At 46.4% G+C, this 24,826-nt stretch overlaps 2 protein-coding genes across 2 annotated transcripts; both read right to left on the reverse strand.

The window, feature by feature from the left end:
* LOC114842646 (sterol regulatory element-binding protein cleavage-activating protein-like) lies at positions 1 to 18,556 on the reverse strand. The gene is given in 24 exon segments (XM_029128361.3): positions 1 to 3,672; positions 4,710 to 4,916; positions 5,049 to 5,129; positions 5,295 to 5,461; positions 5,659 to 5,741; positions 5,854 to 5,939; positions 6,122 to 6,668; positions 6,790 to 6,905; positions 7,265 to 7,466; positions 8,777 to 8,926; positions 9,017 to 9,399; positions 9,802 to 9,867; positions 9,869 to 10,021; positions 10,734 to 10,832; positions 11,019 to 11,113; positions 11,187 to 11,299; positions 12,107 to 12,233; positions 12,600 to 12,772; positions 12,930 to 13,035; positions 13,824 to 14,044; positions 14,614 to 14,771; positions 14,882 to 14,999; positions 16,796 to 16,996; positions 18,050 to 18,556. Coding segments are annotated over 24 exon segments (4,077 nt in total). The 5' UTR covers positions 18,229 to 18,556; the 3' UTR covers positions 1 to 3,426.
* Positions 18,557 to 20,998: 2,442 nt separating this feature from the next.
* LOC114843709 (elongator complex protein 6-like) lies at positions 20,999 to 23,041 on the reverse strand. The gene is given in 8 exon segments (XM_029130523.3): positions 20,999 to 21,191; positions 21,193 to 21,264; positions 21,339 to 21,491; positions 21,567 to 21,783; positions 22,029 to 22,153; positions 22,322 to 22,392; positions 22,492 to 22,570; positions 22,737 to 23,041. Coding segments are annotated over 8 exon segments (825 nt in total). The 5' UTR covers positions 22,791 to 23,041; the 3' UTR covers positions 20,999 to 21,137.
* Positions 23,042 to 24,826: the final 1,785 nt, after the last annotated feature.

Genomic DNA, 24,826 nt, shown 5'->3' on the forward strand with positions numbered 1-24,826 from the left:
CCTGTTGTGGTATCAAAGCATCTTTATTTAAAAATTAGTACAAAGTCATCTTGCTTTTTTTGTGTTACAAAATAGTAATAAGTTACTGCTTCTACCAGCCAATGAAGGGAGGAGGCTCGAGGGAGCAAACCATGTGTTTTTGCCACAGCTTTGTCTAAACCATGAAATAAGTCTGTTCTTATTGCAGTCAGCTGATGGTGAGTCAGATGTGGACCACAGCGTGTGAGGATGCAGCCGCAGGAGAAGAAGGAAAAAAGTCAGGTAACAGCTGCATCCGCAAACACATAATGAGTGTTCAGTGAGAAGCAATGAGTGATGTCTGAGGCTGAACGGCAGCAAGATGCATGACCCACTCTAACTGACAGAACCATATAAACTGTACGACCAAGTTAATATGAATTGTTAAAAGGCCATGTTCATGTGAGATGAACCGAAACATTCATAAGACCTTACTCCTGTCCACCATCCAAACCTGCGTGCGGCACTGATTCAGGTTTTACCTGACAGTATGTTGATACCGTTTCCTTTTCCAGACACAGCTTGTTGTATTTGTGTTGTTATACAGCCTTTATAAAGGTGAGAGCTGAGGTTCTGTGAATCACCACCTTCAGCTCAACAGGGCTGAATATGAGTAAACAAACTGAGACAAGTTATGTGTCTGGAAATCAAACGAGCCACATGTTAACATCTTTACTGGTTTCTCAGACTGAATAAGAGTTTAACTACTTGTGCAAAGTATCATCGATGCAACAACAGCCACATAAATCTGAACATTGACTGACAGCCATTAGAAGATTATCACAAGGAATGAAATGGTCGCACCATTAAGACTTAGAGAAACACTTCCTTTGAATTATTACACCAGAGTAATATTCATCTCTGTTTGTTTGCCCAGTGCTGTCAGGAACTAACTGTTTTGCAAGATGTTGATCTTTTGCCTTACCTTAAATTCACATTAATAAACAGAAGTTAAAAAAAAAAAGTCTACAGTCTAGAAACGGCATTTTTCCAATTCCATTACAGCAGAAAACAAAGCTAATAAATTAACAGTTACAGTTGTCTAGGAAGTCGCCAACTTTGGTTTCTGAGATGCAGATGTGACACAGCTGTCTGCAAAGTACAAATGTGAATACTTGACTTTAACAGCATCATGTCAGCTACGTTGTCCCCGCATCCCTGTGCTGAAACCTGGAAATGTGTGCATCTGCTAAAGCTGCAGGTATGAACTTGGTTTACGAATTGCACGTTCACGTTTCCTATGCTGATGTTTGCAAAGTGCCTAACGTGTGAGCGCACACGTCAGAGGGTTAGTAGTGCATTAAGGATTTAGTCGCTATGTTTTAACGGATTTGTTCATCACACCTTCTGGGGCTACATTCACAGACACAGATACAGTAGACTGGAAGGAAAACATTCTGTATGTTGTTCATCGGGGAGAAAACATCTTTATCTGGAGGCTTACGTTCTAATCAGGTGTCCAGAGTGAAGCACTGACTCTAGTGGACCAGATCAGTTGTGGACATAGGTTTCCTTTAACAACAGAATCACAGTATTTAAATTCAGAATAATTTAAGGATTGGAAATGTTTAACTTCTAAAGCTTAATGTTAAACTTTTTATCTTAGAGAAAATAAATAATTCTTTAAATTAACACCGACACTTTAAAAAAAAAAAAACATGACACCTTCTTACAGCCCTGCAATGAGTCATCCCTTCATGAATGATGTTAAAACTGTTACTGTGGTTGACTAGTCCTACATCAGTTAGTTTAATGGTGGAAGGCTGTGGTAAACACGCTGTTTCTCATGCTCTCGTCTGAAAAGCAGCACAGCCAAAGCCAGAATGATCATGTTTAGATTGACATTAACAAGTTTTAAACTGTGCTGAACAACAGCACTGATTGCTGCATTATTATGAAGAAAAATACAGGAATAATATCTGTGAGCTGTATTTAAAAATGACTAAAATCTCACTTCTCACTCTTACATTATAGCATAATCTGCCAATTAAATGTAATCAAACATTTAAAAATATTTAAAATACTAAGTGAGATGACGAGAGGCAGCACTTGAGAACCTAATAATATGCAGAATATATGAAGTAATTTTTATCAATCAATTAACATCATTTAGCAACTGAATCTCACATGTGCAGCACAGATTTAAAACAACACAGTCCAACAAGCGTCTGCTGCTTTTGTTATTTCTTTAAATTTTCACTTACTGGCTGCAGAAAGAGGCAAAGACAGGTTTTAAGACAAATGCCACTTAAGTGGGCATCAGAACCTGATTTACTGTAGGATATGAAACAATGATATTTGTAAATGTTTGTGGCCAAAACCGAAACTGTGTTAACTAGTTTTAGTAAACAGTGATTTTTGACATAAATCTCTAAAGGGCACAATTTACAAAAAAAGATACATAAGCCAATGTAAACATGACGTCGGCCAATGAAAGCCTGTGCAGGACAACGTCAGTGTTGTCATCCAAAATTCAAGCAGTGAAAATGGAGGTAGCCTGATGAAGGTGTAGCACAGAGCGTCAGTAACCCCAGGAGGAGAGGCCGGAGCTGGGAAAAACAAACAAAAAAGAACAGTCTCCTACAGCCTCTACAACAAACACTTCAGTGTTTCCAGTTCAACGTCACAAATAATCAATTTATAACCAGTTCCAAAACCCTGCGGACGACGTGATCACCTACCTCTGCATGATTATGGTATAAGAATTGGAATTAGCCTTTCACTCAAACTGTATCGCTAATAAATAGACTTATACATATAAAAACAGCCCCCTGCTCTGGAGGATGACTTTATACAGTAATCATCACTTTTCCCTCACACACATACACACACCTCATTCACAACTTATCAAATGTTTGTTCTCCGCAGTGTTTTGCCATAAAAAGAGCCTAAATTCATTCAAATCTCAAACGCACACACACTCGTCTCAGCAGGTTATAAACCACTCGAGCTGTAGCTGCACTTCACTGGGTGAACGAGGCAGCAGGAATATTTAAAAACACAAGACAGATTTATGTTCCTCTCTGGTTGGGTGGGCTCACTGAAGCCCCACCTACGTCAGCAGCATGGAGGGCAGAGCCACACAAACGTGCATGCACACAAAGCACAGACTGGTGGCTATTGGATCCTCAAACTGAGCAATGTTAACTAACCCTATAGATGTCAACACATGGGCAACGAGCAAACATCACTCTTGATAAAATGCAGCAGGATGATCAGACTAGCTTTCCTCATTCCACTGCAAATAAAACATTACCATGTAAAATGGGCCCTGTATGCACCTAGAAACCGGTCAAGTGCTCAGGTCTCATCTGCAAGTTAGAGACAGGTAAGTAAAAAGTCCAAAAGTCAAAATGATGAAAAGAAAAATGATGCTGTCAACAAAGGCCTGCTGCTATGCATTCCTCTTCAGTCTAGTTTCTCCAGCACTGATGGCACATACACCAGACTAAGTTCACTGCCAAAGTCACAGACGATGGCGGCGTTGTCAAGCACCAGCAGCTGCCGGACACTCTGACCGTCGCTGCTCTGGCCGAGGTAAACAGTCTGCAGCAGGTCGCCGAAGTTGAGGTCCCAGAAAGAGACGCAGCCCTGGCCCCCAGTGACCAGGAGAGACTCGGAGATGACTCCCAGACTGGCCCCGCAACCCACCTCCTGTGAGGAGCAGAGGCAGGTGAAAGGTCAAAGGTGAAAGATGTACTGACATAAACCATGTATGTGATGAAAGTCTCATATGCAATGATGAATGGTCACAGTACAGTATGTGGTGGAATGAGTGTCATAGAAGTGGAAGAATTGGAAAAGCTTTATTAGTTCCACAGTGTGGAAACAGCAGAATATTAGGAATGAACAATGAAAAAGAAAAATCTAAGCTGACACGTTAAATTAGGGATGGAGAGACTGAGATGCAAGCGTACACAGTACAAGGATGAAATGAATAAGTTAATGAGTGTAATGATTATTGCTCATTATAAATATATATATTGTAAAGGTTTAGAAAATAACCACTAATTTCAGTGAGTGAGTGACGTAAACGTAGTTAAATGACATTATTTGTTGTAGAATCTGATAGCAGCAGAGAGGAGGAATCTGTGGAATCTCTACTTCAGTCTGTCAATTAAGCTGCTCTCCAGGGCAGACAGTGACTCCTGCAGTGGGTGACAGTAATGGGCCAGTATTGATGTTAGTGTTGCTTCGACCCTTCTCTCGCCCACCTCCTGCACTGCGTCCAGACAAAACCAAGACAGAGCTGGACTTTCTGCAGTTTGTGTCAGAGTGGAGGTGACCCACTACCAGTCTCTCCAGTGTCTTCATCAGGTGGGATGTCAGAGCCACTGGTCTAAAGCTGCCGATGTCTCTAGCATGTGGTGTCTTAGATACTCATAGTGCTCATAGGTTATAGTATAGAATAGTATAGTATTAGTATAGTATTCGGTTGTGGAAAAAAGGTCATAGTATTGTAAAATGTGAAGTGACAAAAGGGTGACAGTATAGTATGTAATGAAAAGAAAGTGTCATAAAAAATATGAAAAAAACACAATATAGTATGTAATAAAAAAATGTGCCATTTGATGAAAAAAAAAAAAAAAAACATTTTATAATTTGCTGTGGAAAAAGTGTCACACAAAAATGGTCCGAATACACAGTAAGACAACAATTAGAGAAACACAAGCTTGTCTCGGGAAACACACCTGCTGTATAGAGTAGAGTTTGATGCCAGTACTTCGGTCCCAGATGCAGATGAGGTCGTCCAGCCCCGAGCTGATGACACAGGAGTTGGTGCAGACAAGCGACGTGACGTCTCCTCTGTGGCCGTAAACGTGGCTGACGCGGCTTCCTGTTAGGACGTCCCATAGGCAGATGGCTCCGTCCTGTCCACCGCTGGCCAGAACCATGGTCTAAGTGGACAAAGCACAGATGTCACCAACAAATGTGAGGCAGATTCCTTCCTACGCCCAAATACTCCGCGCCAGAGGTGGATGGATGGACACAGAAGCCACACTGCAGCTGATGAGAGGAAGCTTCCTGACCTGGTCTATGTAGATGGCTGTGATCCCTCCAGAGTGACCCTGCAGGGTGAAGAGGCAGCACGAGTCCTCCAGGCGATAAACCTGACAAACAGGGAGAGGAGGAGGTTCAGCAGGCTTCTGTCTGACAGGACCAAAGGTGACCGCAGGCTGGCGTCAGCGTCACATATTTCCCCTTCTTGTATTTTCAGAACAGGTTAGCACTGCACTTGCACATCATGCTACAGCGCGCCAGCGACAGGCTGTTACCCGGACAGTGTGGTCCTGGCTGCCGGTCACGACCCTTCCGGCGGCTGCTCGCAGCACCGTGATCGGCTTCTGGTGAGCACACTGCACCGAACGCGTGAGCTGGCAGCTGATCACATCCTCGCTGCTGTAACAAGGAGAGGGAGGCATGCTGCCTCTGCCGGGGGCGCCTTCACAGGGAGCACAGAGGACAGTCAGGTGAATTCAGGCTCAAGACTGAACTGAAATATACTGTAGTTAGTTCAGTTTGTAGGATCAGATTTTCATTACACAAAAACTAAATCACTTTTATCAGACGGTAGAACTGTAAGAATAGGGCTGACATGGTTTCGCTTGTGATGAGGTTTAACAGGAAATCAATTCTCACCTCTGAACTGCAGCGCACCCAGAGGTTTGTTGATCTCAACAGTGAAGAAATCCAAGCACCCGTTTAATCGAGCTGCTACGATTCTAAACAGGCAGAGGGAAACACAGGCTCGTGACAAATATACAGCAGACACAAAATAGCTTTTATCTTTGAACCTCATTTAGACGCAAGTCACTGGCTGTGGTCTGAGCCTACCGGTTGTTGAGGAAGGCGAGGGCTGTGATCCCAGAGACGCTGTCGTCGTTGCTGCAGCGTAACGAGCCTTCCACCGCATCCCACAGCTGGAACCACAACACAAGGTTTCTCATGTTCCACGAAGCACTGCTGCTCTATGCTCCAATGTCCTACATTATTCTAATTACCAGCTGATGAATAACAACACTATTCCTCAACAAGGCAAAGCCTACAAAGGTAAGACATCTTGTGTGAATACATGGAGCATCAAGTGTTTCACTGTATGCACCTCCAGTTTACCGCTGCTCCTCCCAGCAGCTATCAGGTTTCCTCTCAGCTCCATGGCCCACACAGAGCTCTCCCAGTCTGCCGTGGCCTGTGTCCCTGATTTGAAGGCTCTCTCTTGCGTTAAGGCGTTTGCCGACTCCCCTGGGCTGGGTGTCCTCTGAAGCGGAGCTCCTGAAGGCGGCGAGGAGGAGGCTGAGGGAGGCGCGGGGTAGGTGGAGGGTGAGGGGGGCTCGTGCTCCACATAGGCACGCTCCACCAAGCCTCCAAAGTCAAACCCTCCTCTGGGTGGAGTAGAGACATGTGAGGGCGGCTGGGAGGTAAAGTTGGTATCAATGAGTGGAGTCAGATCGGGCTGATCTGTGAACAGAGTCAGGCGGGCCGCTGCTGTGCGGCGTCTCAGTGGGAAGCCCTCGTCCTCGGTCAGGCCGTCGCCACTGATTGAGGCATCGCAGCCCTCACAGCCTAAAGTCTCTGGCTCTGCAGCTCCACCAATGGGGTCCCAGCCATCCCTCTGCTCCCAGCAGCCACTGCTGCTGCACCGTCTTAACCTGAACCCAACACAGTCATAAGTTAGATTCAAATCAAATTCAAAACACAGTGACATCAAACCTCTGCTTAAAAGTTTCCCAGATGAGGAGTGGAGGAGTTTCCCTCTGGGAAAATGTTCACCCGTGGTTTGGGATGACAGTGAGACAGTCTCCTGTCTGGGCGTCCCACACCCGGATCTGACCCGCCAGGCAGCAGCTCGCCAGCAGCATCCCATCACTTGCTAAACACTCGATGTCCTGGAAGGAGAATGAAAGAAAAGTAGCACTCACACACAGAACAGGAAGAATCTGCAAGAATGAACTGATAACGTAATTTAGATAACGACATAAACGAGGTCAAATTAACATTGTCCTTGAAGGTTTATGGGTTTTGCCAGCACGCTGTCACTTTGATCCTTCAACGTCATTTATGAGCAGATGTCGGATGATTCTTGCATAAAGACAAACGCTTTCCATATCCATGTATATAGTCATCACGGTTTCAAATGAGCAACTGTCTCCAATAAACCAGTATGTGTGTGTGTGTGTGTGTGTGTGTGTGTGTGTGTGTGTGTGTGTGTGTGTGTGTGTGTGTGTGTGTGTGCGTGCAGTCTCACCATACTGTGGCCCCGCAGCAGCAGAGGTGAGATCTCGCTGACAGGCGGTGAGTAACCGTAATCGTCGCAGGGCAGGTCTCCTCGGCGTCTGCGCCCATGAGCAACGCCGTTCTGACCGTAGTTACGTGGGCAGAGAACCCGGTACAGACAGAACAGCAGCAGAACCAAGACCACGCCAGCTGCCAGACCCAGAGCTGCCACCCTGGATGGACAGAGAACAAATCCAGTCCACTAAGATCTCCACCATGTGAGTGCATTTAATGGAATGTGGATTGTTTCCCTGCAACATTCATTTGTCATCTAAAATATTGACAGGTCTGGGGGAACATGAAGCAGGAAGCTTGATTTGACAGCAGTGCCTGGAAAGGTTCTGTTCTGCGCTGTAACCATTTACAACTTAAGTGATTGAATGTTTACATTTGGATTTGGCAGATCCAAAAAAAGTGCTGGAAGACAAAACAGTGCAATGAAAATTGACAGTACAAGATTCACAGCTTTAAAAACGCAGTATGCTGTTTTGCACTGAGGGAAATAAATCAACTATATTGGATGAAAAAAGGTTTAGTTATTTTGAGTCACGGTTTACTCAGTATCAACCTCATCGTCCAAGATAGAACTTTAGAGCACATAAAAATTGAATCTCTCTATGAAGCAAAGATCATCCCTGGAAATTCACACCTAAAAGCCTTTACGTTAGGTGTGCGGAACCCCTAACCACTAAGCCACATACAGCCATCATAATAATCAGAACAAGATGAAAAACCAAGCGTAATGGGTACAACTCGAGCCTCCAGTCTGATGCAAGCTGCTCTGAATCCTGCTGTAGCACCATGTTTTTCCACAGCTCACACTGGCCTTCTCCCAGTTTCAGGGTCATCAAAACAAGCCATAAACCCAGATGCCCACTGTGAAGGTCACGACCCTGACCCAACCAATGCAGATAACCCACATATCTATCGCTCATATCATCTTTGAACTCAACCTTCTACTTGTGTCTTACACAACGAAGCAGAGACTTCAACTTTTTACTCCTGTGTGGAAGCGTAATAGAAAAAAACATTGTTACGATAAACAAAACGTTTCATCAATATAAAAAAATATACCTCTTAAACTTCATCTATTCATGAAATAGAGGAGAAACCTAATGACATTCTCCTCCAAAAACAGAACAAAAAGAATGTAGACAAAAACATCTTTGCCGCGTCCACACTATAAAATTAAAATCATGTTTATATGTCATGGCTATTAAGATGAATCTGGACCAGCCTGGCATCCAGTTAGTCCGGCTGGTTCAGTAAGGGAGAGTCTGCTGAGGACAAACAAGAATCCTCCCTTTTCTTTGTCTCAAACCAGAAAACAATGATGTGGTGCAAAAGACATTAATTAGGATTTACTAGTGATACAAGGTGCAGATTTGTATTTAGTTATGTTGAATATACAATATGATTTTAGTCAGACAGATGTAAAAGTAACTTTTATTTCATATTCCAGTGTAAGTGACTCGGTACTAACTTGTAGAGGGTGAGGTCTGTCTGCAGATCAGCTGAGACTTTGGGGATGGGTGGCGGCGAATGCCTTGTGTCCTGAGGATGCCTTGTGTCAATGGCCTCTTGGGGGCTCAGGTGGACAGTGACGGGAATGATTGGTAGGATGCTGATGTACCTGAAAGCAGACAGAAAGTCTTTGTAAGAGACGCGGACGGGGGTCCAGTAGAAACTGGACTCAACTACAAAAGGCTTCTACACCCCTCACCTCTTGGCCAAAGTGATGTTATAGTAGCTGAAAAGTGATGGCCAGTGCCTAAAGGACAGCCTCCTCCAACCCTCTTCATCCTCCTCCCCCCAGGTGATCTGAGGCACAGCGGGGGGCGAGTGGGGGAGGGGGCCCGCCCGAGCCGAGCCATGGTGGCCCTGTGATTGGTTCTCAGGTAAAGGAGTGGGATCTGGTGCAGGATGAATGCTGAGGGTGCTGGTGGGATCGCCACCACGAAAGACAGGAGCTACGCCCAGGTGAGGGGGCAAGCCTCCCCCAGGCTCCCCCAGAGGGCTCTGCTCAGCCACCTGAGCGGCCAGGTATGTTCGGATGCCGGCTGGGTCAGTATAGACAAGGATGCCGATCCAGATTACGGTGCCAGCCTGGAAACAAGGTAAACAACACGGATGCAGAACTACTAATATCCTAATAGAGATAATTATATATTATATAATGTCCTGATGCTAAAAGGAGGGCATCCCACTACTAACGAGAGATAGTTACAGAGCATTTCTTTCACTGTCAACCTGTTAAAAGCTGTTAAAGCTTTGTGTATTCTTGGCTTTGTCTCCGACATGTAGCTACATGTGAAGAAGAAGCAGGTGTTTCCACGTTTAACAGGCCGTGTGAAACACAAGCTACAGGTTAACCAGTGAACATGGTCATTTAAACCAAAGCTACACAGGAAAAGTCCCTGCAGCAGACAATCTTCCTGACAGTCTTTGCGAATACGAACGCACGACGACGTAACAGACTAAGCGCTAGATTAGCATCTGTTCTCTTACCATGATGATGCGCTGGGCCAGACGTGTGCGCGCCAGGAAGTACCACCAACACGCCAGCCTCTTGGGAAAGCCGGAGGTTCCTGAGGCGGGGGTCTGCAGGGTGGATTGTGTGGGGAGACGGCCGTGGGGGTGGGGGGGCCTCGCGGGGACGCAGCGGCCCAGGCTTGGGTGGAGGGCAGCCCGGCTTCGCGGCCGGCAGACGGCGGTTCAGGTCAGCCAACTGTGAGAGTGAGCCGGTTACAACACTGCGTTTTTACCTTCACTAACACGTTTTGGTCAAAGTCGGTGTAGGTCTGAGGCCAAACAGCAGGTGCAGTGTTTCCTGCTAATAAAGCCAACTGGTTTTTATTGATTAATCTTCTCAGTTGGCAAAAGTAAAAACACAAGATAAAAATTATTTCAGGAGCTTAATCACTCGCTCTCTTGTGGATGACATTTAAGGTAAACCAAATAGGAAAGAATCCAAATAAAGCTCTTACTTTTAATATACTTCTACCTAAATGTAGCAGTTTAATGTTACTGCTGCTCATTACACTGAACTAGTCACAGGCTTCATTAGGTTTGTGACAAGAGGGCAAACAATAGAAACTAAGAGGTTTTAAATTAAACTGCAAATGTGGGGAAAACAGTAATCTGAAAACTATGTGGGAAGGAATGTGTGCTGATGACCGTAACCTGACCTGAGGCTGAGCTCAGTTTATGCGCTGCGTCATCTGTGTTCATGTTTTGGGTACTTTTAATTCAGGATTTAAACCAAATTAAATAAATACATAACTACATAAGGGAACAGAATATATTTGCTGGCTGCTCAGCGCTTTGTAACAAAAACAACTTATTTCAATCAGAGTTTAGTTCTGTGATCTTCACTCACACAAAATAACCTACAAGGGCTATGAACGCTGAAGGTGGCGTGAGTGTGAGAGAGTTCTCACCTCCATGCGGCGGATGTCTATAGATAGTACTGTGGTGAAGAAGAACATCTGCAGGAAAAAGTCAGACACCAGCCCCACAACAGCGAAGAGGCAAAACTCCTACAAAATACAGGAACCAGAGGAGACAGATACCACATGATTAGCATGTTGCTAGCCTGAGTGCACGTTTGACAGTTAAGACAAGTAGGACGCACGTAGAACAGTCTAGAGGGAAAGAGAAGAGGTGTGTTTGGTTTGTAGATTATTGCTGAAACATACAGTCAGATTCAACGCTGGACTTGTTACCTGTATAGCTGGCACCAGGGTGAAGTATCCTATGAGGATGATGCACAGTTCAGTGGCCATGTTCTTCATGATAGACCAGCTCTCATTACTAAGGCCTGGAAAAGCAACAATACATGAGCTACTGGGAACATGCTGTAAACACACATCCAAACCCGGCTCCATCCTCACCCTGAGCAATGCGCAGCTTGACTTCGAGGTCTACGGGGGTGGACACCACAGACTTGGTGAGGACTAGGACATTTTCAAGGCCAATCACCACCACCAGGTAGGGAAAAATCTCTCTGCAGAGAAAACATCAAAGAACATGCTTTGCTTAATAGATTCTGGCTGTTGAATCTGAAGCTAATAATATTAATAATAATAATAATAATAAACAGTCCTAAATATTGTAACTTATACATTTTATTGTTTAATTTTTCAGGAATTTAAAGCTCACTTTCCTAACTAGAAATGACTGTACTGTGTTTAATGTCAACGTGAGCCAGGTCTTTGAGGGAACGCGGGTCACAAGGGAGTAAACATCAGCTGCACAGCTAACAGCGAAGCACAGCCCACAGCACGTGCGTGGGTCCCGGTCAGTGGTTGGACAGGGCTGTGCCACTGTCACGCCATGATGACTGCTTTCTAGTAATCCCCCAATGGTTGGACAGCCATTCAATCAATATCAATATCGCTGTGACTCCCCAGCACATAGTCCCACCCACATCCCTACATCTATAGCCTCACTAACCCACTGACTCTGCCAACATGCTGTAAACATTAACACAAATCCATGTAAAGTCAGGGGAGAGGAAGTGGCTGGTCATGTGCGTGTCTTTGTCCTTCAGTAAATATAATATTTAGAGATAAAAATAAAAACAGTAACTGTCGGTTGGGGAGTTAAACATTAACCTGACACATTTGCATACATGTAATAGAGGTGATAATGACACCTAAGTAGAAGTGGAGGAAACAGCTGGAATTCATCCACACAATAGAGCAGAAACCTGCACCAAGCAGCAATGGAACCAGTAACTGACAGGTAAACTAAAATACTACACGTGGATCATGCTCTAGAGTTTTACATGTTATGAGAGATGCGTTTTTACCCTCCGTTGAGTGTTGGCGTCAGTCCAAACAATGTGCACAGTCCCACCGACATGAGGAGAGAGCTGAGGACCGTGACCACAGCAGCCAGAGCCAGGCCCCACTTGGATTTCACCATATCGATCTTACCTGTGGAATAAAACAGATAACAGGACTCTCCACACAACCTCCAACAACAGCGATTCACTGAAGTGGCCTTTTGTTTAGGGACTAGCTCTCTAAATGTGAACAGATATTTATTCTTCCTGTTTGGAGTGTGTGCCGCTGCCTGCGCTGCTTGTACTGGCAAGTCGGAGCGAGAAGTGTTAGGTGGGTGCCGTCTTACAGCGGTGTTCAATGTTCCTGTGTGAGGATTATCCCTACGCCAGACAGGAACAAACCTCTCACACTGATGCACATGCACCGAAGGACAGGGTGACTGGCATGAGCCTTTTCATGGATTAAGAGGCACAAGATCCACAGAACAGACCAAAACAGGAACAGCGCTGGACTCACGTGTGGAGAAGTAGATGTAAGCGAAGAGGATGATGTATGTGGTGACAAGGGGGATCAGCTCCGCGATTCCAATTTCCTCTTTGAAGTGAACGTGAACCATGTGGTCGTATCTCAGGCTGCAGTTGGCCGACGGATGGAGCTGCGTCAGACGAGCCCGTAAGCTGCCCAGGAACCTGGATGCAGAGATGAACGTCTACTTCAGCACTATGTGACGTAAGTGTCGATCCCAGCCTTTTGTAGTGCGATGGCTACTAATGTAATGTTTGTGTGTGACACAACAACTTGGAGAAAAATGAGATGCATTGTACCTGAAGAGTCCATAAAACTCACTTTGTATCATAGCTGGACAGCACGATAGTGATTGTGTAGGTCACCATCCTCTTCCTGTTGTAGTGACTGACCCCTGTGTACTTTCCAGGGACACCAAACAGCAGGTCTGAAAAGCATATCATCAAATTCATCATCATTAACACTTCTGTGATGTTATTACGATCCCTGCTGTGCCACCTCATTTCTACCAGGCAGCATGACTGGTTTTGCATTCAGCTCATTGTGAACAAGAGCATCCGTTAGGTTGAACCTGGCAGCCAAACTGGCCCTGGCTGTGGATCAAAAATAAGCTTCTCATCTATAAATCTCTAGAGGAAGAATGCTGGGCTGGCTTTGGGCTGCCAGGGAGGGGGGTCTGGTTCACTGTGTCAGTGGGCAAGGTTTTAGCACACCAGTAAGTTCCCAAGGATTCAAACTGTTCAAACTGTTCTGTTGTAGTAATAAAACCTCTTAGTTTCCTGATACTGCTAATCTGCTGCTGAGTCCCTACAATGACCTTTGTTAAATGGTGGCAACATTCAGCTGCATTTTATCCAGTAAAAGGCCAGAAGTTCAAATGACAATACACCACTGGGACTGGGATTTGCTGCTTTCCAGAAAAAATAAAGATAATAAATATTACGTGTGATGACTATAGTGAGATCATTCTGACTTCACACCATCCTAGAGCACCTGCACACCCATTTCCTTTCACTGTATAGTTTCTGAACTTAAATTTATTTTAATGTTTGTATTTTTTTCTTGACATGCACCCCCTGCCAACACCAAGTCAAATTCCAAGTTCAGTAAAGTGCTCTCAGGACCTGGCAATAAAGCTTTTTGTGATTCAGATTTTTCCCATCATCATGTGGACAGGGTCTGTTTGATTTGACCTTCCAGCCTCGTTATCAGTACCTCGCAGTGTGGCCGAAGTGTGCAGGCCTTTGGGTTCATGCTTCTGGATGGTCTTCAGGAGGTCTGGGTCCGAGTCGAACAGCTCCCGCTGGTTCTGCCAGTAGTTGCCAGGAGAAACGAGCAGGCAGCCATGCTCCGGCAGCACCGACTGCATCCGACGTAGCCCTGGCAACAGGTCTGTCACCTGGAGACATAACGTCTCCAGACTGCGAACCCCGGAGCTGTTGGAGCAGAAAGAAATGGGAGGAAGGAGAGAAGGTGAAGGTCCCTGGACCTGATGTTAACAGTTGTCAAGGAATAAGATGTTCTAATGCACATCATAGTGATAAACCTCCCGAATAATATTAGCTGTGGCTTTCCTTCAAAACAACAAATCAATGCTTGGAGCAGGACAGAAAGCAAACAGCTCTGTAATACAGCGCGTGCCCAAACCTAGACCTTGTCACAGATCGATTGCTCGTGGAGCTTCCCCGCCCAAAGTCATATGCTTTGTTTTCTTGCGTCTGCTTTCATATTTTTCATTCCTTTCAAAAGCTAAATATTTTTGGAACTTTCAACATGACTTTCAACAGAATAAAACATGTTTTAAAAAAGAAAATAATATAAAATGACTTCATACAGCAGGAGAAAATAAAATAAAATTTGGCCATGAGCAAGTAGAAACCCTGTAAAAAGTGGCTTTAACATTTTACTTCTGTAGTTTCATCAATATGGACTGATTGTTTGCAGCCATTAACAATTCTTTGTTGAATGAGGAGTGAGAAGTGTACGTGATCATTGATGGATGTACCTGTCAGAGTGAACATGATTGTGAATCTCCTCCAGCAGACTGAAGACTTGGCCCAAGGGCGACCTAAAAACATCCACTGGCACCAAACTGCTGTCCCACGGAGACACTGCAGCCTTCACCAACACCTGCTGGATGTAGGCGACTGGAGGACCCCGGTACTGCAGCACACACGCACAGTCAGCCAAGTGTTCTGGGAATGTTTCAGACTTCCCTGCACTGTGTTTTTTATTATCATCATCACATGAATGAGAGTCCGTTCTCTGCTCACCCAGTCTGGCCGTTCTCCAAGCTCTCCCTGAGGCTCAGAGGGGACGCTGTAGTCTCGCACCCCTGTGGTGAACTCCACAGGACCCGTTCCCGGCAAGGGAAGCCTCAATAATGGATAGCTAGGGGGGAGAGGGTGAGGAGGTGGGGGTCCACAGAAAATGAAAAGACCCGTCAAAGTGCATCGATTTGCTCTGTTTGACAGGTCTCATCTATGTTCTGAGGAAAATCTGTAGCAACTGATGGCTAAAAAAGAGCATCTGAATACTAGACACCAAGCAGTGTCTGCACAGTCGTCCTGCATATTGTTACAGTCAGAGTTGGTAAGGCAAGTACCAACCTAAGCTATGACACAGATACATACAACCTAAATTAGACCTAAACACTAGATGCACAGTCTGGGTGAAGGACTGCACCCGTCTGATGTGCGCTCACTTCTGAGAACCTGCTTTTCTGCTACGTAGAGAGACCCGCTCCCTCTTTCTCCTGGAAATGGGCGGGTCCTTAAGAAACAAGTTCCCTTCCAGAGCCACACAACCTGTTACTTCCCCCTCTGTGTCAGCAGCCACTGTGCTGTTGGGAAACTCTGCAACATTCTGTAGCTGACAGAGCGGCCAGTGTTAGCGGTGGAGGCCAGACAATAGAGATCCACAGTTATGTTTGACAGAGGGCATCCGTGGTGGACTGCGTTCACAGATGACTTGCAGATTTTTAGGCGTCGTGGTCATCGTTGTTTGGAGCCATGGCAGCAGAAGGGAGATTTTAAGGAGGATTATGTAAGGGAAATTCAGCAAGTGAGGCTGTTTGTGATTGTCACAAATGAAGCTTCAAAAGACTTTGAAAAACCAGGGAACCTCTGAAGCACAAACATATAAATTGTTGCTGCTCTATGACTGCTATGAATGCTCTATGTGTGTATGGACAAACCGCAGATGAGCTTTCAAAGCCCAGGAACAATTTGAGCCCATGCTATGGATCAATAGCATTATCAGCGTCTGCTCATTTTGTGTTTTTGTACAAATATTACTTATTAACTTTGAAGCGTCTTATCAGCTGAAGAGAACGCGGTCCTCTCCGTCTTTGTCTGACCCCCCCGGTGTCACTGTACCTTCACAAAGGCCTCTTTTGTGCTGTTTCAGCCCCCTCCCGACCGGCAGATGGAGGGGCAGTTCTCCCATGCTCACTGGGCCACTTTCTCACAGCCCTCTGCTCTAGTTCTGCCTTCTCCATCCCCGTCGGGCTCTTTTCTTTCACGCGGCCCGGGTGGCGGTCACTCGTCCGTTTGGTCGGCACCCCTGCTGTACGCTTGCAGCAGGTGCGTGGCTGCGTTTGTGACTGCTGGCCCGACCAACTCTCTGACCTATGTCCTCTCTTTTAACCAGTGATTTAGCAAGAGTAGATATGTGCGTGTTAGGGCCGTGTTTGGGCCGTTGTGTCAGCAGGAGTCCGTTATGCATGTGTGCAGATGGTTTCAATGAACAGAGCCCTCGGAGCAGCATTCGTGCGAGTCTGTAGACGGCTGAACTGCACTGTTGTTTTAATGAAGCTGCACTAAATAAAAGGCGCCCCTGAAAGGTCCGTAGCAGTAAATCTATCCAACCGCCATCCGTTACCGTGAAAGGTTCACAAAAGGTGCTTGGAAGGTTTGTTTTTAGTGTTTGAGTGGACGTTGAATTGATTCATAGAAAAAAATAATAGAAGACAATCAGGAATTGGTAAATGACAGATTGCATTGAGTTACAGAAGCTACTGGCACAGGTGACAGACACGTGACGTCGCTGATACTTTGACTGCTCCCTTGACCTTAGTTTGTCAGGTTTCTTCTACGCTTCTCAGGATTCTCATCAATACGGTCAGTATTTCTACAGACGCCCCACAGCAGACAGACACAAACACAAAATGAAAGAACAGGACGTACCAGCAGGTGAGGATGCTGGCGGAGGTGAAGAGGATGATGGGTACTGGGTAGGAGGCACATAGCAGCCCGTGGCGGTAAAAAGCCGCCGAGATCCTCTGCCGCAGCCGCTCGCGCAGCGTCATCCTGGTGGGTGGGGTCAACTCCCGGCCATTGGGATGGAGCGGCCGGCCGAGGACGGCGTGCCGCGGGGCATCCAGGGACCTGAAGGAGCCAGAACAAGCCTTCACACACAGACTGTAGATTTATGGCAAAAATCATCATCAACTAATATGTGCTGCGAGGCCAACGCTAACCACTAAATAACACTGATCAAACTGGCAAGAACATGCCCTCGAACAGCAAACGACGGTGAGAGTTGTCTGGAAGCACTTGTGCAGTATGATCATAACAGGAACCACAGCACAGCACATGTCCACAGGACCACGAACACCAACACACACGCCAGCTCATAAGGCTGCTCTGTCCCAAACGTGGAATTACTGACACACTCCTCTCATCACACACACAGTTCATTCAACAGCCACGAAGGTGTGGACGCATTCCTCCCTGAGGAAAAGTCCACCTGAGCAGCTGACTACAGCAAACATCTGCACGTCACGGCAAAAAAAGGTTTAAAAAACGACAAAGAGACAACATCTTATTTTACTGAAATGGGAAGATTTCTCTTCAGTTCTGGCAGAAAAATGAATAACAGTAATAATTATAACATTTATTATTGGCAAAAAACAGATTGTCTATGTGTATTAATTTTAAAAAAATAGTCTGAAACAATATTATTAGTTGACGCAGCTGAAAACGGTCTGCTCTCATTTTTAGAGCCCAGCGTGAATCATTTGATTAACTTGTTTTTTGGCCCATTAATCCCTGAAAACCCTGTGTTTTCTGCATTATCAAAGTATCAACATCCGTGTGTTAATGTTAATTAGTCTGAAAGAAGGTAATAAACAGGTAGCAGTTGTAGTACATCACATGTACTTGGTACATCAGTTTCTTGTGTCTAATCTCCTGTTGGCTCAATCTCAGCCTGTGTCCATGTTAAGTCTCTGTTTACTCAGCAATGCTTTAGTCTTTGTAGTTGAACACTGCTCTGTTACAGGGTTTAACTGGTTGCCCTACCCTCCACACACACAGCATTAGTACTGCATCACTCTGTTGACTCTGTTGCCTCGTCTTCTCACAGGACGTCCACAAACAGCACGTTACACGGTACAACCGCTGTCACACCTTTCCCGTCCCTGCGCTTTAAGACCGTACCTGCTAATGGGAGCAGACCAGGGTCTCTCTCTGGCTTGTGGGCGCTTGTGTCCCCTGAAAGCGGCAGCACTGGAGGTTTTTAGCTTAAGTGGTGACTTGTGGTTGACATAATGCTCCCTTCTTGATTCAGGCAGAGTTTGCGACTGCTCAGGTCGTCCTCCCGGGACCAACGGAAACATTCCCTGGGAGGAATTCGCCTCAGGAGTCCCTTGATGTGCGGTTATAAATACACTACACAGTAAACACAGCAGCGGCGCAGAAAGCCGGCACGGTGGATTGTGCAAGCGTCAAACAGGGGCTTTGAAGCGAAGCCTTTGTGCTCCGCTTTGAAGAAAAGTCCACTCTCTGCCAGCTTGTGATCATGCGCAGTGTCTTCTGATATAAAATCTTCCAGTTTTGTCTCCATCGCTGTTGTTTATCCAGGTTACGTAGGTGTAATAGTGAAGCCTGCGTTGGCAAAGGCTCAGCAGCATCTCCGTCAGTCAACTAATCTGGGATTGAGCTGTTCGGAAACTCCACAAGCTGGACCCCCCCCCCCCCATCGCTCCGTCCCCCCACGGTCAGCACAGAGGCATTCACGCCCCCAAACTACCACAGCTTTAATGAACACTAGAAGACCAGTGTCACAACCGGACAGGACTACACTTCCCACAGGCTGTGAGCTCGTGCTCCCTTCAGCCACTTTGGCAGGTGACCAGCGATTGTTTGCAAACTCTATTTGGGTCTGACCACAAGGAATGTGTTGGGACAGATCCGCTACCACAAGATACAATTCAAGACAGAAATCAACCTTTATGACTACATCACAAAATGTCAACGTCAAAACATTGTGAACTTATGTGCATGTATGTACTGCAATTTAGACAGACAGACAGACTTTATTATAATAGTTCACATACAAAAGCACAGTTACTTGCAAATGAACACACGGTTGCAAACAAACTAGCTGTTTAGCACTGAGCCCAAACACAGTGGGAAATCATTGTGGTTCTCAGCATCTTAATTAGGCGGCTTACAGATTAAGAAAGACTTAGAAGCCACATGTCCCACAACCTCAGCGTGAGCAGTGAGTCAGTGCTACTGCTAATCTAACATGAACCCACATCAACAGCAGGGACACACGTACCTCTTCCAACCGTCCCCACGGTGCCCAGCTTGAAAGCATCTCCGTGACTTAAGTCCAGCGGCATATTTGAACTGCTTCATGTGCGTTTACACACCTTATCTGCACCGACACTCTCATTACCCCGCTGATCCAAAGCTATGCTCACATCCATCAACGCGCCAGCGAACCGGGCAGCGTTCATGCTCTACGACCGGAACACAGCCCTCGATGTGGACGCACGCGCCTCAGAGCAGCGAAGCCATTAGTCCCTTAAAAGCAAACACGAGCTGGACTCAATGTCTGCAACAGCAGCATTTAACAACCACAGGCGATGACAACACAGGTCAACATGCTGTCAATCAGTAACTATGCTGCAGCCAGCGATGGGACAAACGCACGGGCTGATTGTTCAGAGGAGGAAGGAAGGAGTGCTTTTAATAAGGAACCCCCCGCTGTGTCCCGTCGGCGCACCTTGCTCATTCAGCCCGTAACAACACGCTGGTCCGGCGGGGCTGACGCAACGCTGGCGCAACATCACCACCACGAGCGGCTCCCAGGCAGGATGCCCAGAACCCGGAACCGGTCCCCGGAACCGGTCCCACGAAGCTCGCTCAACGGATGCACGTCCGCTACTATCGACCTTATTTATACTCCGTCCTGTAGAAGCTCCGCAGCAGACGCTCGTGGCGTCAACAATCCTTCCGTTTGAACAGATCAGGTGAACTCGTTACAATAAAGGCCGATATTCATACACGTCTCCAGGTAAACACACACACGAGCCGTCTGTCCTGTTCAAACCCGTGTCCCTGCTCAGAAACCTGTCCTGGCTAACTGAGGCTAATGAGGGCAGCTAATGTTAGCTTGGGTGGGCAGACGTTATGAGGACCTTCATGGTGAAGGTTTGAGAACGATGCTCATTGTGTTTACACCGAATTATGTTTTCCACAGATTAAACACACACATGAACAAACCGAACCTTTCGGACGGTTCGCGTTTCCAGTGCATGTAAACGAGCTGTGGCAGCATCAAGCTAGTAGCTAATATAACTTGCAAGCGTGAAGCTACGTTAGCTCATCAATTATTTCAGATTTAAAATATGAGCGTACATTACGGCTCAACCAGAAAAGCTCGTGGAACATAAAAACGGACCATTTGAGCCCAGAAGAACCGTCTACCAAGCCTCATGAACGTGGCAGCTAGTGGTAAATAAACGCTAACGCTAGCTGGTTCTGTACAGTCACGGAGCTAAGTTGTGTGTTTGTTCACTACATAGACTCGTGTCGTAATGTTACAAAATACAGACGGTGCCTTCGAAACCCAGCAAGTGGAGCAACTAAAGCTCTACAGCAGTCAGCCACTTTAACAGACCCCATGCTTTCAGACACTAGCAAGCTAGTGCTAGCTCTCGGAACACGTTAGTGGATTCTTGACAGGCTCACCTCTAAAACTCCAGCGCTGCAGGTACTGCTCACGTCCTCCTCGACAACCTCACGGTTGCGTTAATCCCTGGGCGAAATCGACGACGGTGCTTCAAGAGCAGCACTTAGAATCTATGGGTTGTCAAATCCCAAACACACCTCTCCCCTCCGACCTCTCAACCCGCGTCGACAAAGGCGAGGACGGCGCGACCTCTAGTGGACGGACAGCGTCATGACAGAACAAGCTCAGGACTTTGTGTAAATTAGGAAGATACACAACGATAGTTTAGTTCGTTTTAATCTATAGACTACAACTGTGCACAAAGACAACAATGACTAGTAGAAAAAAATAGTGTGAAAGTTCATTGTCTATTTGTGCTTTATTGGCAATGCAGGTCCATTCAGGTGCACAAACGATTATTCATTTTTCATATACAGGACAGTTTCTTCTTTAATTGCTGAAAACCATCCGGTAGGTGGCTGCGGTCTGGTACCAGGCCGGACCCAGATAACAGAATGATGTGGTTCCTCCACTGTGTCACAAGCAAACCTGATGAATGTGCAGCTACAGAACAGTGCTGGAGGTCCCACGAGCAAAGAAGGAGGCTCCTTTGTCGTGGGACCTTGTACTGAAAAAGCTTCTTCTGCGTGTGCAGCCCCTCTCCTCGTCTCTTCCTCCAACACACTTCCACCTGAAAACAAGCAGCGATGTATGAATACTTGCAGATGCATTTTATGGAAGGGCTCCACGTTTTCTGACACACACCTGTCCGTGTATGTCCCTACAGTAGCCGGTTGGAAGACCCTCCACATGAAGACTGAGGCTGCACTGGTGGGTTAAACCCTTCAGTAGTCTGTCTGAGCCTTCATCCTCCTCCTCCTCCTCCCCATCGCAACGTACAAGCATCACCATGTTCCCCTACAGTCACAGTTCATTCAAAATTGATCAGTTAGATTGCATGAGAATCGTCAACCTGATATACGTCAGTCTGACCTGTAGCTGTGAGCAAACGGTGGCGCTGCAGTAGTGGCTGAAGTCCAGCGCAGCCCCAACGCTGACTCCCAAACTCAGGAGAACACTGAGATCATCCACCAGCAGCACTGGAGGTCCCCACTCTTCTGCCCCATCTGCCGCCTTTTCCCTACTGTTAAAGCTGCTCAGACTGGAACGGACGAACTCATATAAGCTCCGCAGGCCGACAGAGGGATCCCTTAAGTTGGAGACATGAGGGAAATACAGGTAATGAAAGACATGTCACAAAGTGGTCTGGGGAAAAAAGTGCTGCTGCTGATGATAAGATGTGGAAGTAAAGCCTTAAAACAAAGCGTACATACACATTACATAGATTATCTATCTATACATTACATACACAACATGTGTGTATTTAAATGTATGTAATTACATACACAAAATGTGTATGTAATGAGACAGAAAGGTGATTATAGTTACTTGTACCTGAGGAAGTTAATGGCTGGACTTGCTCCATTAGCATCTCGAGGAACCAAAACAGACAGCGACTCCTTCAGTCCTTCAAAGAATATCAGCTGACCTTTCTCCTTTGCTTGTGTCAGACTTACACCCTGAGATCCAACAACACGCACTGATTAAAGAACACACTCAGCCTAGAAGAGCCAGACTTTGACTCACAGGGGCTGAAGTGAAGGGTTCTTTATCACATAGAGGATCGATGTGATGCCCAGTGGTAATAATGCTGTTGTCAAACACACATCATGACGAGTGGGACTCACCAGCCTCTGACTGACTGCACTGTAGTGACTGAACGACTGCACCAGGCCCAGAAAACACACTCTGCACCGCGCTGGAACGGACCACGGACAAATCAGCTGTTGCTCAGACCCGCAGTTATTACACACGTGTTTCATGTTTTCACAACATGCTTACGGGTGTCACAACTCACCTCGTAGGTAAAAAGAGAGAAAGTGGTGAATGAGAAACGAGGCATCGCTCCGTCTGTCCGACACCAGGATGAATTCACCCTGTAAAACAGAACCATGTCACAAAACACGCACGCGCAGTGTAGCCGCTAAAGCTAAAGGTTGGAAGCGTGCTAGTGCATATTGACATTAGCTCAACAGTCATATCCCCGTAAAGCAACGTGCGACATGAATCACCTCTGTGCATGAATGAAAGAAGTAAAATTACCTGAGTGAAAGTGTCCGGAGTTGAGTTCAGGATGCTGTTGAGCTCTACGTACATAGCTAGCTGAGCTGGCTAACGGTAAACACAAGCTAAACAGTGACAAGTGAGCCCGCTGAGCGCTGCGGGGAACGAGTCAGGGGTCAGACCGGCGACGGTTGCCTCATTAATCAGTGGGTTCGGAACGATGCCAACAATGTTATTTTAAGTAATAGTTAGACGTTGTGTCTCAGTTAGCTGCTGTGCTAACACTTAGCTGTGTGCTACCAACGAAGACTACAAGACAAACGGGAGGTCTCACTCCAACGAAATAAGCCACGTCCTTTTTTAAATTACAAAAAGATATGGATGTATTTTAGCACGAGGGATCCAGTTCATTAAAACAGGTTATCAATGTAAGGAATAATAAAAAAGATCAAATTACCATATGATCATTTTAAACCACGAACCGTAGTTATCGGTTTAGCGTATATGTTCTTTTTTAGTTAAAAAAGAAGGTAGTTATTTTATCATTTATTTTGTTGTCAAGTCGTGAAGACCGTCTATTCTCTAAAAGCCACAAACACTGGTGATGTGTGTTTTAAACGTGTACATCATATCCAGACATCTGGTTTTATGTAAAGGGCACACGGACAGCGGTGGTTTGTGACGGACGGAGGTTTTCAGAGGGAGTGTTGGTCCGTGGACACAGCTGCATTCCTCAGTCAGCGTCTTCCATCTTAGCATCAGGCGCTTCATCAGCAGGACGACACGTTTGATGGAGGATCTGGCTTCTTATCAGCAGGGTGGCAGCGTTTGCCTCTCAAACAGACATCAGCACCAGCCACATTCTGATCAGTGTGTGACGATACCTCATCACGCAGTTTGTCTCCATGTGTTGTGTGTGTATATGGTTACATTCATTTCACTGTATTTATAAATACGTTTATTTGTTTGGTATATTGTTTCTCATGGTTTTTAGTCTGGACACTTGTTCGTTTATCTCTGTTCTGGCTTCAACAGTGAAAATCACACCTCTTACATTTTACACACATCATATTTTATAACTCGAGGCACGGAACCAGGACCAGAACACTGACACAGCGTCGATGGTGAGGGACACAGAACAATCCAATGAGCTCTAATTGACTTTGGACACTCACACATCATGTACCCGTTTTCACCCACAATCCAACATGAAGCACTCTTAGTTGCCCTGAATGTTCCGCTTGTTCCCAACAACATGCAGCATTCACTCTTCACTGACAGCAGGGATGATGCGATGCGAAGGAGCAGCTGGTCACCGGGCGGAGGGTTTGGGAGTCCACGGTCTGGGCCAGCGGAGCTGGTTGAGCCCCGGCGCCGCGGACGGGCGGCTGCAAATGGAACAGGGAGGAGCAGGACGCACGTGGTCCTTCCACCGCAGCACCCGGCCCCGGGTTCTGCTGGGCCCGTTCAGACGGGGGCTCCTGGTCCTGGGTGGCCGTGGGTCGGTCTGGGGGACTCTGTAGAGGTAGATGTCGTATTGGGCCAAGGCACCAGCGGAAGGTTTGGACCTCTTAGGGAGGTGCAGCTCCAGGTCGATGGTCACCTTACAGCGGGAACAAACTGGTCACTGACGGAAAACACCCATAAACACACGCACAGCAACCGTCACAAATAATGAATACGCCAGGACTTGTAGTGAAGGGAACCGAGCTGTGGGCTGCTGAGGCAAACAGTTGGGTCACATCACTGTCAGCGCTCAGAACCGCTGCCAAAGCGCTGCCTCGCTGCCAAAGCGCGCGCATGTTCTGCAGAACTGGGACTAAACTGGTGATGTATGGCTAGATTTCCATGAGAAAGAAGCCAACGGGTCCTGTTCTGATCAGCAGCATTCCTCAGAGTCTCATTAGTAAACCAGGCCGCGCCAGAGCCATTCAGTCCGCCTCGCCCCCCGGTTTCTTCCTGTTTCCTTTCACGCAGCTTGTGAGGCACCGTGTGCATGTGTGTGTAGGTGCACGTGCTGTGTTCATCCAAGCCTCCTCGTGTGTGTGTGTGTGTTTTACACACACGCGTGACTCTGTGTGTGCATTTGCATGTGTGTGAATTCATCGCTTGTTTGCACCTGCACCGAC

Source organism: Betta splendens, chromosome 16 (genome assembly GCF_900634795.4).
Source record: "Betta splendens chromosome 16, fBetSpl5.4, whole genome shotgun sequence".
Lineage (NCBI taxonomy): Eukaryota > Metazoa > Chordata > Actinopteri > Anabantiformes > Osphronemidae > Betta > Betta splendens.